The sequence below is a fragment of the Pipistrellus hanaki genome, assembly GCF_964339955.1.
Source record: "Pipistrellus hanaki genome assembly, chromosome: X".
NCBI classification, from domain to species: Eukaryota; Metazoa; Chordata; class Mammalia; order Chiroptera; family Vespertilionidae; genus Pipistrellus; species Pipistrellus hanaki.
Window position 1 is genome coordinate 70,499,642 of NC_140524.1, and position 16,571 is coordinate 70,516,212.

Genomic DNA, 16,571 nt, shown 5'->3' on the forward strand with positions numbered 1-16,571 from the left:
AAAATGCATCAACTGAATCTAATAATTAGGAAAGGAAATATCAGATATATTCAAGTTGCGGTTCCTGCTACAAAGTAGTTATCCTGTACTCTTCAAAAGTATCAAGTTCATGAAAGATAAGGAAAGACAGAAATTGTTTTGGTTTGCAGGAGATGAGACATGACAACTAAATGCAACTTATGAAGGACTTATTTTTAGGATAATCAGTGAGATAATTTCTAGTAGTAGAAATGAATGTTTATTTCCTAACTTTGATGGTTGTACCATGGTCATATAGAAGAGTATCCCTGTTTTTAGGAAATACTGTACAGGGGTAATGTAGCAAAATGTCTGCAAGTTAAATCTCAGATGGTTGAGAAAGAAACACACACAAAGAGAGAATGATATTGCAATGTGGTAAAATGTTAAATAGAGAAGCTGAGTGAAGGGTATAGGGCAATTATTTGGGCTAACTTGCACTTTCTATGTCAGTAAAAAGTACTTCAAAATCAAAAATCAAAAAATGTTAATACTACAAATCAACTGGGGGGAAGGGGAAGCCAATGTGATCTTACAATGCAAATCTAGCCAGAATGAGGCTGTGTGAACACTGTGTGGATCAGACCTCACTGGAACACAGGATTTAGCTCTTGGAAGGTGAGGTAACTACATTGTACGATAGGGGTGTCGAACTCAATCAGAGAAGGGGCCAAAATCTAAAATCCAGCCTAAATCGCGGGCCGAATGGTTTACTGAACAGTCATAAACTGACAATGTCATAAACTGACAGCGGAGTGCAGTGATGACAGCGCGGTGCGGGCCACATTGCAAGGCCTGGCGGGCTGGATTTGGCCCGCGGGCCTTGTGTTTGACATATGTGTTGTACGAGGAACAGTTGAGGGGTATGATACTGTCTTCAGTTCTCCAACAAGCATCTGGGACAGAGAAAGCAGACTTGTCACAGGAAGACAAACTTCTGTTCAGTATGAGAAAGGGCTTTTTGCCAATAGGACAGCAAAACAGTATATAGAGCAATCTTGTGAGTTCCCATAGGACATGTTCTGATAGAGACTGGACAATCAATGCTTAAGCATGTCATAGAGAGATTTCATGAATCCAATTAACACTGAGCCCAAGGACCATGAAGATCCTTCTCATGAAGAGCCTGTGGTTCCTTGTTATCTTCTGGTACTTGGAATTTGAGCACTTCTGGAATAAAAGACAACCTGTGTTAGAATGGGATGGATATTCTCTTTTTGTTCATATGGGACATGAATCATCTTGCTCTCACATGGACTACTTCAATATATAATTCTTAGCACTTTGGAAAATTCATTTGCCCTCAGAAATAAGCTGGTCACAGTGCTAAGAGTCAAAATGCTTTTATTTTAGAACATGTTATTTAGCCACATGAAAATAGGGCCTGAGAAATCAGAAACAAAAATGTAAGATAAAGTTTAACAATAACTTAGATATTCAAAGTGTTAGGACCATGCATCTTCTCTCAGTTGCTGTCAGCTGGCCTACTCATATGGCTTATTCCAGCAATTATCACTCTTCATAAAAAACTGAATCCTTGTTTTTATGTAATGCTTCCACCAGCTCACTATAGAGACTATTTATCTGGAAAACAGAATAGCAAATAGATTTCTTGAGGGGAAAGGATATGTAAGAAAGCTTCCCCAAGCCATAGTGATGTCATGATACTCTAACTCAGGGGTGGGGAACCTTTATCCTACCAAGGACCATTGGATATTTATAACATCCTTTGTTAATATAATTCATTTAATATAAATTTATGTTGCCATGAAAAAAAGCTCCTAGATTTATTGAATTTCAAGTCCCACCTTCAGTTGCCTTGGTAGGGCCAGAACAAATGATTTTTGTGGGCCTTATGTGGCCTGCGGGCTGGACATTACCCACCCCTGTAACCTGAGCCATATTGGGAAGAAAATATAGTACACTCTTGGGGAAGAGGTACCCTATTCATACTAGGCCCATTTTCTAGAGACAGACAGCTATTATAAGGGAGAAGATACCTAAAGCATAAATGATCCTTTGCTCTTATTTGGTAACAAGACTTTTTCTCTACTAAAGCCTCTCCTGGTTAGTTTAATGGCCTAGAAGTCTGCAACTCAGAATAGTTCCTGGAGAAAATACCTTTTTAAACAGTCTTTGTTCAGAGGCCAGTACTTCCCTGCATGCACTAGCACTGACAGTGATGCACGTATCCATAGCCCACTCTTGGTATTCCTTTTAATTAGATTTCATTTGCTATCCCTAAGTTTCCCCTTGTTCACCATCCTTCCTGGTTTTCACTCTAAGAAATTACTGTTTACCATCCTCTAACTCTTACAGTACTGTGGAACCACCAAAAGGTACGATGATCAAGAACCTTTCCTGGCCAAGGAAAGTAGCATTGAATCTTTACTGAGAGCCCAGACAGAACCTCTCTGCCATGAGTCCTGCCATCCACCTCTAGCTTCTTCCTCCTCACCTGAGTTTCATAGATTCTCTTGAGGGAGCCAAGGTGGTCAAGAAAACGCAATGACAGGCCACACCATTTTTCAGCAGATACATACTTTCTCTTGCCATACATATATATTCCAATATTCCAGGACATCATCATTAGCCAGAGAATCTCCGTTTCTGGGTAGCCTTCCTGAAATCCAAGAACAGTGGGTATACCATCACAATAATTGTAGCACTGACTATATCAGTGCTGCATCCATTGCTATTAAATAACTAGAGGCCCCGTACACAAAATTCATGCACAGGTGTGTGTGTCCCTCAGCCCAGCCTGCACCCTATCCAATCTGAGACCCCTCAAGGGATGTCCGACTAGTAGGATCAGGCCTAAACGGGCAGTTGGACATCCCTCTCATAATTCAGGATTGCTGGCTCCCAACTGCTCGCCTGCCTGCCTTCCTGATTGCCCTTAACCGCTTCTGCCTGCCAGCCTGATCACCCCTTAACCACTCCCCAGCCAGCCTGATTGATGTCTAACTTCTCCCCTGCCAGCCTGTTTGCCCCTAACTGCCTTCCCCTGCAGGCCTGGTCACCCCATAACTGCCCTCCCCTGCAGGCCTGGTCCCCACCAATTGCTATCCCCTGCAGGCTTGGGTCCCCCTCAACTGCCCTTCCCTGCAGGCCTGGTTGACCCCAACTTTCCTCCTCTGCCAGCCTGGTCATCCCTAACTGCCCTCCCCTGCAGGCTTGATCGCCCCCAACTGCCCTCCCTTGCAGGCCTGGTCCCTCCCAACTGCCCTCCCCTGCTGGCCACTGTGTCAGCCATCTTGTGTCTACATGGGGGAAGCCATCTTTGACCACATGGGGCAGCCATCTTGTGTGTTGGAATGATGGTCAATTTGCATATTACTCTTTTATTAGATAGGACGGGTACTTGCCCTAGCCAGTTTGGCTCAGTGGCTACAGTGTCAGTCTGCAGACTGAAAGGTTCCAGGCTAGATTCTAGTCAGGGGGTCATGCTGGGTTATGGGCTTGATCCCCAGTTGGGGGCATGCAGTAGGCAGCTGATCAATGATTTTCTCTCATCACTGATGTTTCTATCTCTCCCTCCCTCTCCCTCTCTCTGAAATAAATGAAAAATATATTTTTAAAATAATAATGGGTGCTCTGCTGACATCGTGTGTGCCCGGAGAGCAGAAGAGCACTTTGAAGCTTTGTCAGCTGTAGAATACTCCAGATCAAGAACTCATGAAGTGACATAAACCAAAGAAGCAATTAGGACATCCTGGACTGAGTCCTGGTCTCCCTTAAGCAGGAGAAAAATCTGTATTTTGTTTGGGACTCCCCTTGGTCCTGTCCTCAGTCAATTATCTCATTAATACCTACCTGTAATCCTCTAATTTTCAGAGAAGGTTGTTAAGAAGCAGTTTTATTGAATCTATTAAGTGAGGGAAGGAAGGAGGGAAGGAGGAAGAGATATTGATTTTAATAAACTGGCTCGCACAATTATGGGGACTGGCAAGTTTGAAATCTGTAGGGTAGGCCAACAGGCTATGAATTCAGGTAAGAGTTGATGTTGCAATCTTGAGTCTGAAATCTGTATGGCAGTCCAGCAGGCTGGAAACTTAGGCAGGACTTCTATGTGAAAGTCTTGAGACAGAATTCCTTCTCCAGGAAAACTCAGTTCTTGCCTTTAAGGCAAAAATTGGTTATGGAGGGTAATCTGTTTTTACTTAACATCAACTAAATGTAATTAAAAATAAATATTAATATTTAGTGTTGATAAGATCTACCTGGCTATGAACAAAGGGTACATTTCTAAGATGGTCCCTTTTCCCTATGAGTGTGTTTAACATGGATGAGTATAAGATTTTGCAATAGTGAAGAGGATTAATCTTAGGGAGCAACTTTCTTATTTCTTGTACAGGAGATGAACTACAAAGAGAGTACCCATGTGCTCATTCCATGTTAAAGCTCTTCATCTACACACTAGGTCTCATGTTGTTGGAAGGGGAAATAGCTGTCGATGATATTGAGAATGTGAATAATGTTGTCTCAGCTGTAATTCACTAGTTTGGATCTAAAAAATAATTACTATGGCCCTGGCCAGTGTGGCCCAGTTGGTGGGAGTGTCTGAAAGGTAATGGGTTCAATTCTGTTAGGGCACAAACCCACGTTAAGGGTTTGATCCCCAGTTGGGCATGTACAGGAGGCAACCAGTTGAAGTTTCTCTCTATCTCCCTGCCTCTCTCTCCAAAAATGACTAAAAACATATCCTTGGATGAGGATTTTTAAAAATCACAATGCATAAAACACTATGAAAATGAGGATGCTAAGAGGGACAAGATAAAGCTCTTATCCTAAAGGACACATAGTGCCTTTGGGGAGACAAGGTATCTTCATATAAAGAGACTACACAAGATTTATAACTAAGGGTTAGTCAGAGCAACATAGGCATTAAGCATTCTCTTTCAGTGAATGCTTAGGCTGGCACAGTCAGACGTCTAGTTTCTCTGCTTGAAATGCCAACCCCTTGTCCACTTGGTAAACTTTTATTTTATCTTCAAATTCACAAAGAGTTAGTAACTCCTATCTCTCTGTTACCATACCAAGTATTAAATTCTTCTAATACAACTTATCAGGTTGTTTGAAACTATTTATATAATTTATCTCCTGAAGACTGTTGATATCCTTGAGGCATAGGAATTTGTCTTGTTCATCTTTGTATACTCAGAATCCAACACTGTGCCTGATACATGATAGGGGCACAATAGATGTTTGCTGGATGAATAAATCAACGAATGAATGAATTAATCGATATCTGGTCAAATGCAACTACTTGGTGAAGCTTTCCTTGATTCTCCACAAGTTATTATCTCCACCAATTTGTTCCTATGGCACTTTGTTCACAGCAGTACAACAGCACTTATAACACGGTGTTATCTATCTCTTCTACTAGGCTGGGAGTTTCTTCAAGGCAAAGTATCATCTATTTTACATATTCACAGCCTGGCAGTGTCTAACAATGTTGTGATTATAATTGAATGAATAATAATAATAAAAGAAAGACTGAACAAACAAATATAGTCTTAGGGTATATGAGTAGGATCTAGATATATAAGGGTTATATGAAATGTCCAGAATAGGCAAATAGAAATAGAAAGCAGATTGGTGGTTGCCATGGTCTGGGGGAGGGATAATGGGGAATGACTGCTAATAGTTATGGGGTTTCTTTTTGGGTTGATGAAAATATTCTGGAGTTAGGCACTGGTGATAGTTGTATAATTTTGTGAATATTCTAAACAATGGAATTGTATACTTTGAAATTGTGAATTTTAAGATATATGAATTATGTAAATAAAATTATAAATATATAGACATCAGAAAGAGAAGGATATTCCATATTGGCAAAACAGAATAAATAAAAACTTGGATTGTGCTTGAGAGTGAGCATATCTCAGGGAGACTAATAATTATTTGGCTTACACAGACAATTTATGTAAATAAATTAATGGGAAATAAGACTAGAAATGTAGGAGGGGGCTACCTCAGTATTTCCTAAATGCTTTTTCTTAGAACATTAGGACTAAAAAAATGTTAATAGATGGTCATAATAATTGTGTCAAATATGGTTTGGAAATACTGCATTCTATATAAACCTTTTTGGAGCACTGTAATGCACAATAGTTCATTAAAAGTTTTAGGAAGTTTTATAGTAAAGAAACTATATAACTTCATTTAATCCAGGGTATGCAGATTTTTACCAACATCTTGTAGAATATGATTTTGAAATGTTGGCCTGGAATGTAAGGGATTTTTCATCATAAGCCACAGATCTCAGAATTTCTTCTGCTGGTAATTAAAAGTCACTGAAACTTTATGAGAAGGGAAGTGATATGATGAAATTGGAGCTTTAATAAGATTTAAATGCCAGTGGTGTTTAGAACAGACGTGAGTGAAAGAAAACACAGACAGCAAGATTTGTTTAAATTGGGTTCTAAGAGTCTAAGGATGAAGTGATGAGGGTCAGAACTAAAATAGTGTCAATGGAAATGGAGACATGTAAGAAATAATAGAACCTGGTAACTTACTTGATATAGGTACTATAAGCTAGGACCATTGAAAATGGTTCTAAAGTACATAGAATAGCCGAGAGACTGCTGATGGCACTGAAAGAAGAAAGGGAAAGAAATGTTTCTGGGGATACAGGATCAAGATACTAATAAGTTTTATTTTAATCATTTTGGGATAGAGTTAACTTTGGAGATATCACCTAGGCTGTTTACAGATATGGACTGGAACTCAGTTGATGGTTGATGCCAACTGATTTACTTAAAGGACAGAGTATAGAATGTAGAGAGCTAAAGACCAAAGAATATTGGAAACATAAAACAAACAAACAAAAAAAGAATATTGGAAACATTCATAGTTTGGCAGTAAGAGGAAAAAGACACCCAGCATGATGAGAAAATAAAGGAAAAAGTAAGAAATAATTTCAGTAAGGAGGCAGTGGTCAATAATGAAGGCAAGGGAAAAGAAAGAGGCCATTAAATTTGTCTAGAAGGTGGTAATTAATGACCTTCTAGAGTACTAGAGGCCCGGTGCACGTAATTTGTGCATGGGCGTAGGGGTGTCCCTCAGCCCAGCCTGCACCCTATCCAATCTGGGACCCCTCGAGGGATGTCCAACTGCCCATTTAGACACAATTCCAGTGGGATAGGCCTAAACAGGCAGTTGGACATCCCTCTCACAATCCAGTACTGCTGGTTCCCAACTGTTCGCCTGCCTGCCTTCCTGATTGCCCCTAACTGCTTCTGCCTGCCAGCCTGATCACCCCCTATCCACTCCCATGCCATCCTGATTGACGCCTAACTGCTCTCTGCCAGCCTGTTTGACTCCAACTGCCCTCCCCTACAGGCCTTGTCACCCCTAACTTCCCTCCCCTGCAGGGTTGATCACCCCCAACTGCCCTCCTTTGCAGGCCTGGTCCCTCTCAACAGCTCTCCCTTGCAGGCTTGGTGAGTCCCAACTTCCCTCCCCTGCTGGCCATCTTGTGGTGGCATCTTGTGTCCACATAATGGCAGGATCTTTGACCACATGGGGTCAGCCATATGGTGTGTTGGAGTGATGGTCAATCTGCATTTTACTCTTTTATTAGATAGGATAGAGGACTGGTGCATGGGTGGGGGCTGGCTGGTTTTCCCTGAAGGGTGTCCCAGATCAGGGTGGGGGTTCCCTTGGGGAATGGGGTGGCCTGGGCGAAGGGCCTGTGGTGGTTTGCAGGCCAGCCACACCCCCTGGTGACCCAAGCAGAGGTCCTGGTATCAGGAATTTATTTATCTTCTACAATTGAAACTTTGTAACTTGAAGCTGAGCCAAGCTTCCTGCCTGCTCCATGGCGGCAGCCATTTCTGTTGGAATTTATATATCTTCTATAATTGAAATTTTGTAGCCTGGAGTGAAGGCCTGAGCCAGCCAGGGCTGCAGAAGATTGGCTTCCTCCATCACCTGGGGAAACCCTAGCCTTCTGCACTTCCAGTTCCATGGCTGCTGTCATTTCTGTTGGAATTTATTTACCTTCTATAATTAAAACTTTGTAGCCTTGAGTGGAAGCCTGGGCCTGCCAGGGTATGTGGAAAGCTTGACTTCCTCCATTGCCAGGGATACCCAAGTCTCCCTCCTGCTCTCTGTGTCCATAGCCATCTTGGTTGAGGTTAATTTGGATACTCGCTCTGATTGGTTGGTGAGTGTGATGGTTAATTTGAATATTACTCTTTTATTAGATAGGATAGTGTGGCTAACAGTGCAAAGAGTAAGGGAAAGAGTGGCTGAAGATGAGCTCAGACAGGCATCCAAGGCCTTGTGGGCCATATTCAAGATTTTGGTGTTTAAGAGCAACTGGCTCAAAAGAACCAAGATGACAACATAGATAAACACCTATACTTGCTGCCTCTAACAACCACATCAAAATTACAACTGAAAGGCAGAACAACTACCACCCAGAACTGTGGAAAAGCTGGCTGAGTAGAAGTTCCACAATTAGAGAGGTGCAGAAAGAGCATTGAGACTGGTAAGAGATGCGGAGGCACAGAAAGTGTTGGCACATGGATGTGTTGCTCTTTTAATCGGGAAGGGAGATGCAAGCTCCCGCTTGCACTGAACTCCAGTTCCAGGTGAGACACTGGAGGTCCCAGACACATACGGGGAGAAACTAGACTGTCTGGCATCGGGACAGGAACATGAAGGCAGCTTCCTCTCTAAGGTGCTCACAGTGATCATTGTTTCTGCATGGGGGTTCAGGACGCAGAGACCTGCGGACCTCTCCAATGCAGGGCTGACTGGGAGCCATTGCTGTTTGCTCTGCCCTGGTGATTCCCAGAGACCCCGCCCCACTCAATATACAACACCCCACAAGCTATGTGCATCGGCTTTTGCATATGAATGGACTGACCTTTCTCTGCATGAAACCTGTCAAACTGCAGCTGGGTCAGAGAGTCCCAGAGCTTCCAAAAGAAGGCCCAAAGCCTGGCAGCAGAAGCCTGCCTTGCTTCACAGCTGAGCCTCCTGTGGGTACTTCCAAACCCCGTACAAAGAGGAATAATCTGCAGATGTCTCTGTAGCTTCTGCTGGGTGGCCTCAGACAGTGGCTGACCTTGCACCTCCTTGGAGATGCAAGACCCAGTGTACCCAGTGGTCAGTATGAGACCACACCAGATTACAAATCTTCACATCCATAAGAGACACACTCAAGGGGTAGAATCAGTGAGCACCAAAACACCACTGAAGCAAGTCTTGCCCCATAAGAGTATCTCCTGTGCAACAAACCTTCCAGTGTAGATAAAGCTGGTCATCACAGTCAATTAGCCTAGAGGTCAATTCCTCCTACTGATACCAACAGCAATCAAGGCTTAACTACAACAACTGTGCACACAGCCCACAAAGGGTTTCACCAAGAGATTGCACCTGAGGTGACTAGGGAGACTGAGACACTGAGTCCTACAGGAAACCTACCGCACAAGATCATTCTATCAACTCAAGGAGACTTAGCAGCTACCCAGTACAGAGAGAAAAAAAAAACACAGGGAAGCAGCCAAAATGCAGAGACAAAGAAACAAGTAACAAATGAAAGAAATCAAACAACTGGATATAGAGTTCAAAACCATGGTTATAAGGTTGCTCAAGAATCTTATAGAAACCTCCAAGAAATTTAGTGAGACCCTCAAGGATATGAAAAAAGGACCAATCAGAAATTAAGCATACACTGACTGAAATAAAGAATAATACACAGGATCCAAGAGCAGACTAGAGGATCCCAACAATCAAGCCAAAGATTTAAAATATGAGGAAACAAAAATAACCCAACCAGAAGAGCAAAAAAAAAAAAAAAAAAAAAAAAAAAAAAAAAAAAAAAAAAAAAAAAAAAGAAGGTAGTGTAAAGAGCCACTGGGACAACTAAAAATGTACCAACATCTGAATTATGAGGGTGCCAGAAGAAAGAGAGAGGAAGATATTGAAGACCTATTTGAAGAAATAATGACAGAAAACTTCCCCTACCTGGTGAAAGAAATAGACTTACAAGTCCAGAAAGCACAGACAACCCCAAACAAGAGGAATCCAAAGAGGACCACAGCAAGACACATCATAATTAAAATGCCAAGGGCATAATACAGAGAATATACAAGTATCAAGAGAAAAACAGTTAGTTACCTACAAGGTAGTACCCATATGACCATAAACTGATTTCTCAACAGAAACTATGCAGGCCAAAAGGTGGTGGCAAGAAATATTCAAAGTGATGAATAGCAAGAACTTACAACCAAGATTAATTTACCCAGCAAAGCTATCATTTAGAAATGAAGGTCAGATAAAGAGCTTCACAGATAAGAAAAAGCTGAAAGAGTTCATTACCACCAAACCAGTTTTATATGAATTTCTGAAGTGTATTCTCTAAGAAGAGGAAGAAAAAAAAAGGTAAAGATTAAAAATTATGGGGCGGCGACCACCAAACAGCTGTGAGCCCCAGAAAACTGGTCCTCAATTGGTACAAACACACAATTACAGAGGAGGTCTACACTCCACCACAGAAAGGTTGGATTTTGCCTGGGATAAGTAGGGAGAGAACTACATAACTAGACATTCAGAGAAGAGAGACCATGGGGATACAGAGAAACAGCCCGCATATGAAAGAAAAGCAGGCATCACCAGAAAAGGAAATAAATGAAATAGAGGCTAACAACATGCTAGAGAAAGAATTCACAGAAATGGTCATAAGGTGGATGAAAAGAATGGAAGACAAATTCGACATCATGAATAAGAACCAAGAGGAAATGGAGAAGAAAAAAGAAGAAATGAAAAATGACATCAGTGCAGTAAAGAACTCAATAGAAAGAATCAAGAGTAGACTAGAAGAAGCGGAGGACTGCATTGGTGAGATAGAAGACAAGGTGAAACAAAATACTCAATTAGAGCAGCTTCTAGAAACAAATATTTAAAAAGCAGGAGATCCTAAGGGAACTGTGGGACAACATGAAACAAAACATAATAGGGATAATAGGGATCCCAGAAGGAGAGAGAACTTAGCAAGGAATAGAAACTCTGTTTGAAGAAATAATGACAGAAAACTTCCCTGATATAGGGAAGAAAAACCCCACACAAAACCAAGAAGCTCACAGAGTCCCAAGAACAATGAACCCCAAAAGACTGACGCCATGGCATATTATAATTAAATTGGCAAACACCAAAAACAAAGTAAGAATCTTAAAAGCGGCCAAAGAGAGACAGAAAATTACATACAAAGGAACCCCCATCAGACTAGCAACTGATTTCTCAAAAGAAACTCGTCACTCCAGAAGGGAATGGAATGAAACATACAAAGTCATGCAAAGGATGGGTCTGAATCCAAGAATACTGTATCCAGAAAGGCTATCAATAAAAATTGAATGTGAAGTCAGGAGCTTCACTGACAAAAAATGACTAAGGGAATTTATCACCACCAAACCAGCAATGCAAGAAATGTTAAAGGGTCTGCTGAAAAAAAGACTATAGGAAGGAAAAAAGGAATACAGGGTAAAGAATAATAATGGCAATAAATACCATATTTTCCGGTGTATAAGACGACTTTTGAAACAAAAAAAAGTCAACTGAAAATCGGGGGCAAAAGACCAAAATTGCACAAAAATTACCTGCAGATCTTGACGGCAAAGTGTCTTTTCTTTGAAGTGGGGGGTAGTCTCATACAGTGAATATAGGCCTAAACCTATGTTTTAACTGTAAAATTAGGGGGTCGTCTTATATGCTGGAAAATACGGTAAGTACCTGTCAATGATAACTTTGAATGTAAATGGATTAAATGCCCAAATCAAAAGACACAAGGTAATGGATTGGATAAGAAAACAAGACACATAGATCTGCTGTTTACGAGAAACCCACTTCAGGAAAAAAACATGCACACAGACTGAGGGTGAAGGGATGGAAAAAGGTTTTCCAGGTTAATAGAAATGAAAAAAAATCTGGGGTAGCAATACTTATATCTGAAAAATTAGACCTCAAAAGTAAGGACATAACAAGAGATAAGGAAGGCCACTTCATAATACTATAGGAAGCAATCCATCAAGAAGAAATAACTCTGGTAAACGTATACACAGACAATACAGCAGCACCCAAATAGATAAAAAAACAACAACAACAACAACAACAACAAAAAACTCCTGGAGGATATAAAGGGAGAGATTGACAGCAATACACTCATAGTAGGAGACTCTAATACCCCACTATCAACATTAGACTAGTCCTCTAAACAAAAAATCAGGAAAGAAACATCAATCCTAAATGACTCACTAGACCAGATGGAATTAATTGACATCTTCAGAACATTTCACTCCAAAGTCACATAATATACATTCTTCTCAAGTGCACATGGGTCATTTTCAAAGATAGACCATATGCTGGGACATAGGCAACGTCTCTTCAAATTCAAGATGATAGAAATCAAACCAAGTATCTTCTCAGATCACAGTGGCATTAAAATGGAAATCAACTACAATAAAACAATCCAAAGAAATGAAACACATGGAGACTAAAGAGCATGCTATTAAAGAATGACTGGGTTACCAGAGAAATCAAGGAATAAATAAAAAGCATCATGGCAACAAATGACAATGAAAACACAACAATCCAACATCTATGGGACATAGTGAAAGCAGTCTTGAGAGGGAAGTTCATAGCTCTACAAGACTACTGCAAAAGAAAAATAAACAATGGTAATAAATTATCTAACCCTATAACTCAAAGATTCAGAAGGAGAGCAACAAGAAAAGCCCAGTATAAGCAGAAGGAAGGAAATAATAAAGATCTGAGCGGAGATAAACGACATAGAGACAAACAAGACAGTACAAAAGATCAACAAAACCAAGAGCTGGTTCTTTGAAAAGATAAACAAGATTGATGAACCTTTAGCCAGGCTCACCAAGAAGCAGAGAGAGAGGACCCAAATAAACAGAATCAGAAATGAAAGAGGTGAAATAACAACAGACCCCACAGAAGTACAAAGGATTGTTAAAAAATAGTATGAACAACTCTATTCCAACAAACTGGACAACCTGGAGGAAGGACATATTCCTAGAAAAATGTAACCTCCCAAAACTCAATCAGAAAAAATCTAAACAGCTCAATAGGCCAATAACTATGGAAGAATTTGAAGCTGTCATCAAAAAGTTCGGCAAACAAAAGCCTGGAGACAGCTTCACATGGGAGTTCTACCAAACATTCAAGGAAGAACTAAAACCTATTCTCTTTAGACTATTCCAAAAAATTCAAGAGGAAGGAACACTTCCAAACTCCTTCTATGAAGCCAGCATTACCCTATTACCAAAACCAGATAAAGACAACACAATGAAAGAGAATTACAGGCCAATATCCCTCATGAACATAGATGCCAAAATCCTCAACAAAATTCTAGCAAATCAGCTCCAGCAGTACATCAGAAAGATCATACACCATGACCAAGTAGGATTTATCCCAGGAATGCAAGGATGGTACTATATCTGCAAATCAATAAATGTGATTCATCACATAAACAAATTGAGAGATAAAAATTACATAGTCATATCAATTGATGCAGAAAAAGCATTTGACAAAATCCAACACCCTTTCCTGATAAAAACTCTCAACAAGGTGGAAATAGAAAGATCATACCTCATCATAATAAAAGCTATATATGATAAGCCCATAGATAACACCATACTCAATGGGCAAAAACTAAAACCATTTCCCCTAAGAACAGGAACAAGACAGGAATGCCCACTCTCACCACTCCTGTTTGACATAGTACTGGAAATATTAGCCATTGTGATCAGAAGAAGAAATAAAAGGCATCTAAATTGGAAAAGAAGTAAAACTGTTCTTATTTGCAGATGACATGATATTGTACATAAAAAACCTGAAATATTCCATCAAAAACCTAACAGACTTAATAAATGAATTTGGCAATGTAGCAGAATACAAAGTCAATGCCAAGAAATCTATGGCATTTCTATACACCAATAGTGAACCTACAGAAAGAGAGACTAAAAAAGCAATCTCATTTACCATAACACCAAAAAAATTAAAATACCTAGGAATAAACTTAACCAAGGAGGTAAAAGACCTATACGCAGAAAACTACAGTACACTGAAAAAGAGATAGAGGAAGATGTAAACAGATGGAAGAACATACCATGTTCATGGATTGGTAGAATCAACATTATTAAAATATCCATACTATCCAAAGCAATCTATAGATTCAATGCACTCCCCATTTAAATACCAACGGCATATTTCACAGACCAAAAAGAACTCTACGAAAATTCATCTGGAATAAAAAAGATCCTGAATAGCCACAGCAATCCTGAGAAAAAAGAATAAAGTAGGATGGATCTCAATACCAGATATCAAGCTGAATTACAAAGCCACTGTTCTCAAAACAGCCTGGTATTGGCATAAGAACAGACATATAGACCAATAGAATAGAATAGAGAATCCAGATATCAACCCAAACCACTATGCTCAATTAATATTCAACAAAGGAGGCATGAATGTACAATGGAGCCAAGACAGTCTCTTTCATAAATGGTGTTGGGAAAATTGGACAGATACATGCAAAAAAATAAAACTAGATCACGAATTTACACCATACACAAAAATAAACTCAAAATGAATACAGGACTTAAACATAAGATGGGAAACAATAAAAATACTAGGGGAATTCCCAGGCAGCAAAAGAACTTATTCACTGATACTGCTCCTAGGGCAATGGAACCTAAAGAGATAATAAACAAATGGGAGTAAATCAAGATAGCCTTTTCACAGCAAAAGAAAGCACAACAAAACAAGAAATCCCACTGTATGGAAGGACATATTTGCAAATGTTATCAGTGATAAAGGTTTAATCTCCAACATCTACAGGCAACGTATACAATTTAATAAAAGGAAGATAAATGATCCAATATAAAAAAAAATGGGCAACAGACCTAAATAGAATCTTTTCGAAAGAAGACAGTAGGAAGGCCAGGAGACACATGAAAACATGTTCAAGGTCTTTAGTTATCTGAGAGATGCAAATCCAAAGGACAATATGGTACCATCTCATACCTGCAAAAATGGCTATTATCAACAAATCAACAAACGACAAGTGTTGGTGAGGATGCAGAGAAAAAATAACCATCGTGCACTGCTGGTGTGAATGCAGACTTGTGCAGCCACTATGGAGAACAGTATGGAGTTTCCTCTAAAAACTGAAAATGGAACTGCCATTTAACCCAGTAATCCCACTCCTAGGAATATATCCTAAGAAACTGGAAACACGAATCAGAAAGGATATATGGCGGGGACTGGTTTGGCTCAGTGGATAGAGCGTCGGCCTGCAGACTGAAAGGTCTCGGGTTCAATTTCGGTCAAGGGCATGTACCTTGGTTGCAGGCACTTCCCCAGTAGGGGGTGTGCAAGAGGCGGTTGATCAATGATTCTCTCTCATTGGTGTTTCTAACTCTCTATCCCTCTCTCTTCCTCTCTGTGAAAAATCAATAAAATATATATATATATATATATATATATATATATATATATATATATATATATTTTTTTTTTTTTTTTTTTTTAAGAAAGGATATATGCACTCCTATGTTCATAGCAGCACAATTTACTATAACTAACATTTGGGAACATCCTCAGTGCCTACCAACAGATGACTGGATCAGAAAACTGTGGTACATCTACACAATGGAATACCATGGTGCCATAAAAAAGAAGGAATTGTTACCATTTGCAGGAACCTGGATGGAACTGGAGAGTATCATGCTAAGTGAAATAATCCAGTCAATGAAATAAAAATATCACATGATGTTACTCATTTATGGATAATAATGAAAATTAGCCGAAACTAGTTTGGCTCAGTGGTAGAGCGTCGGTCTGTGGACTGAAAGGTCCCAGGTTCGATTCTGGTCAAGGGCGTGTACCTTGGTTGCGGGCACATCCCCGGTAGGGGGTGTGCAAGAGGCAGCTGGTCAATGTTTCTCTCTCATCGACATTTCTAGCTCTCTATCTCTCTCCCTTCCTCTCTGTAAAAAATCAATAAAATATATTTAAAAAATAATAATAATGAAAATTATAAGCTGTTGAACAAAAAGATAGATACAAAGACAGTAAAGCATCAAACAGAATGTCAAATTACAGTGGGAAGGTTAGGGAGAGGTGAGGGAGATAAGAGATCAACCAAAGGACTTGTATGCATGCATATAAGCATAACCAATGGACGCAAAACACTGGGGGGTGAGAGCATGAATGGGAGTGGGGGGGGGCCCCAATGGTATATGTACACACCTTAATAAAAAATTATGACTAAAGTGACAACAAATACATATCTATCAACAATTGAATCTAAAAATTATATGAATAAAAACCCTGATGAACAGAACAAACTGGTGAATGTATAATAATAGAATCAGGGGCAAGGAAAGGGAGCAGACTGACAATTCTCAGGGGAAATGGGTTGTGTGGAGTGCGGGAAGAGATTGGACAGAGAGCTTATACCTATGGATGAGGTTCGTGGGGGCAGGGAGGACTGGAGTGGGGTGTGGAACTGTGTGGAG

The 16,571-nt window shown here is 40.1% G+C and overlaps 1 protein-coding gene across 1 annotated transcript in view; it reads right to left on the reverse strand.

Moving 5' to 3' along the window:
• Positions 1–1,500: 1,500 nt before the first annotated feature.
• The window catches only part of TEX11 (testis expressed 11), a gene marked incomplete at its 5' end in the record, with an annotated part of 308,295 nt that continues 293,224 nt past the window's right edge, over positions 1,501–16,571 (reverse strand). The window contains 2 exons of the mRNA XM_084869541.1: positions 1,501–1,602; positions 2,477–2,641. Of these exons, the coding sequence (XP_084725667.1) occupies positions 1,531–1,602; positions 2,477–2,641 (237 nt within the window). The 3' untranslated portion in view covers positions 1,501–1,530. The remainder of the gene's footprint in view (positions 1,603–2,476; positions 2,642–16,571) is intronic.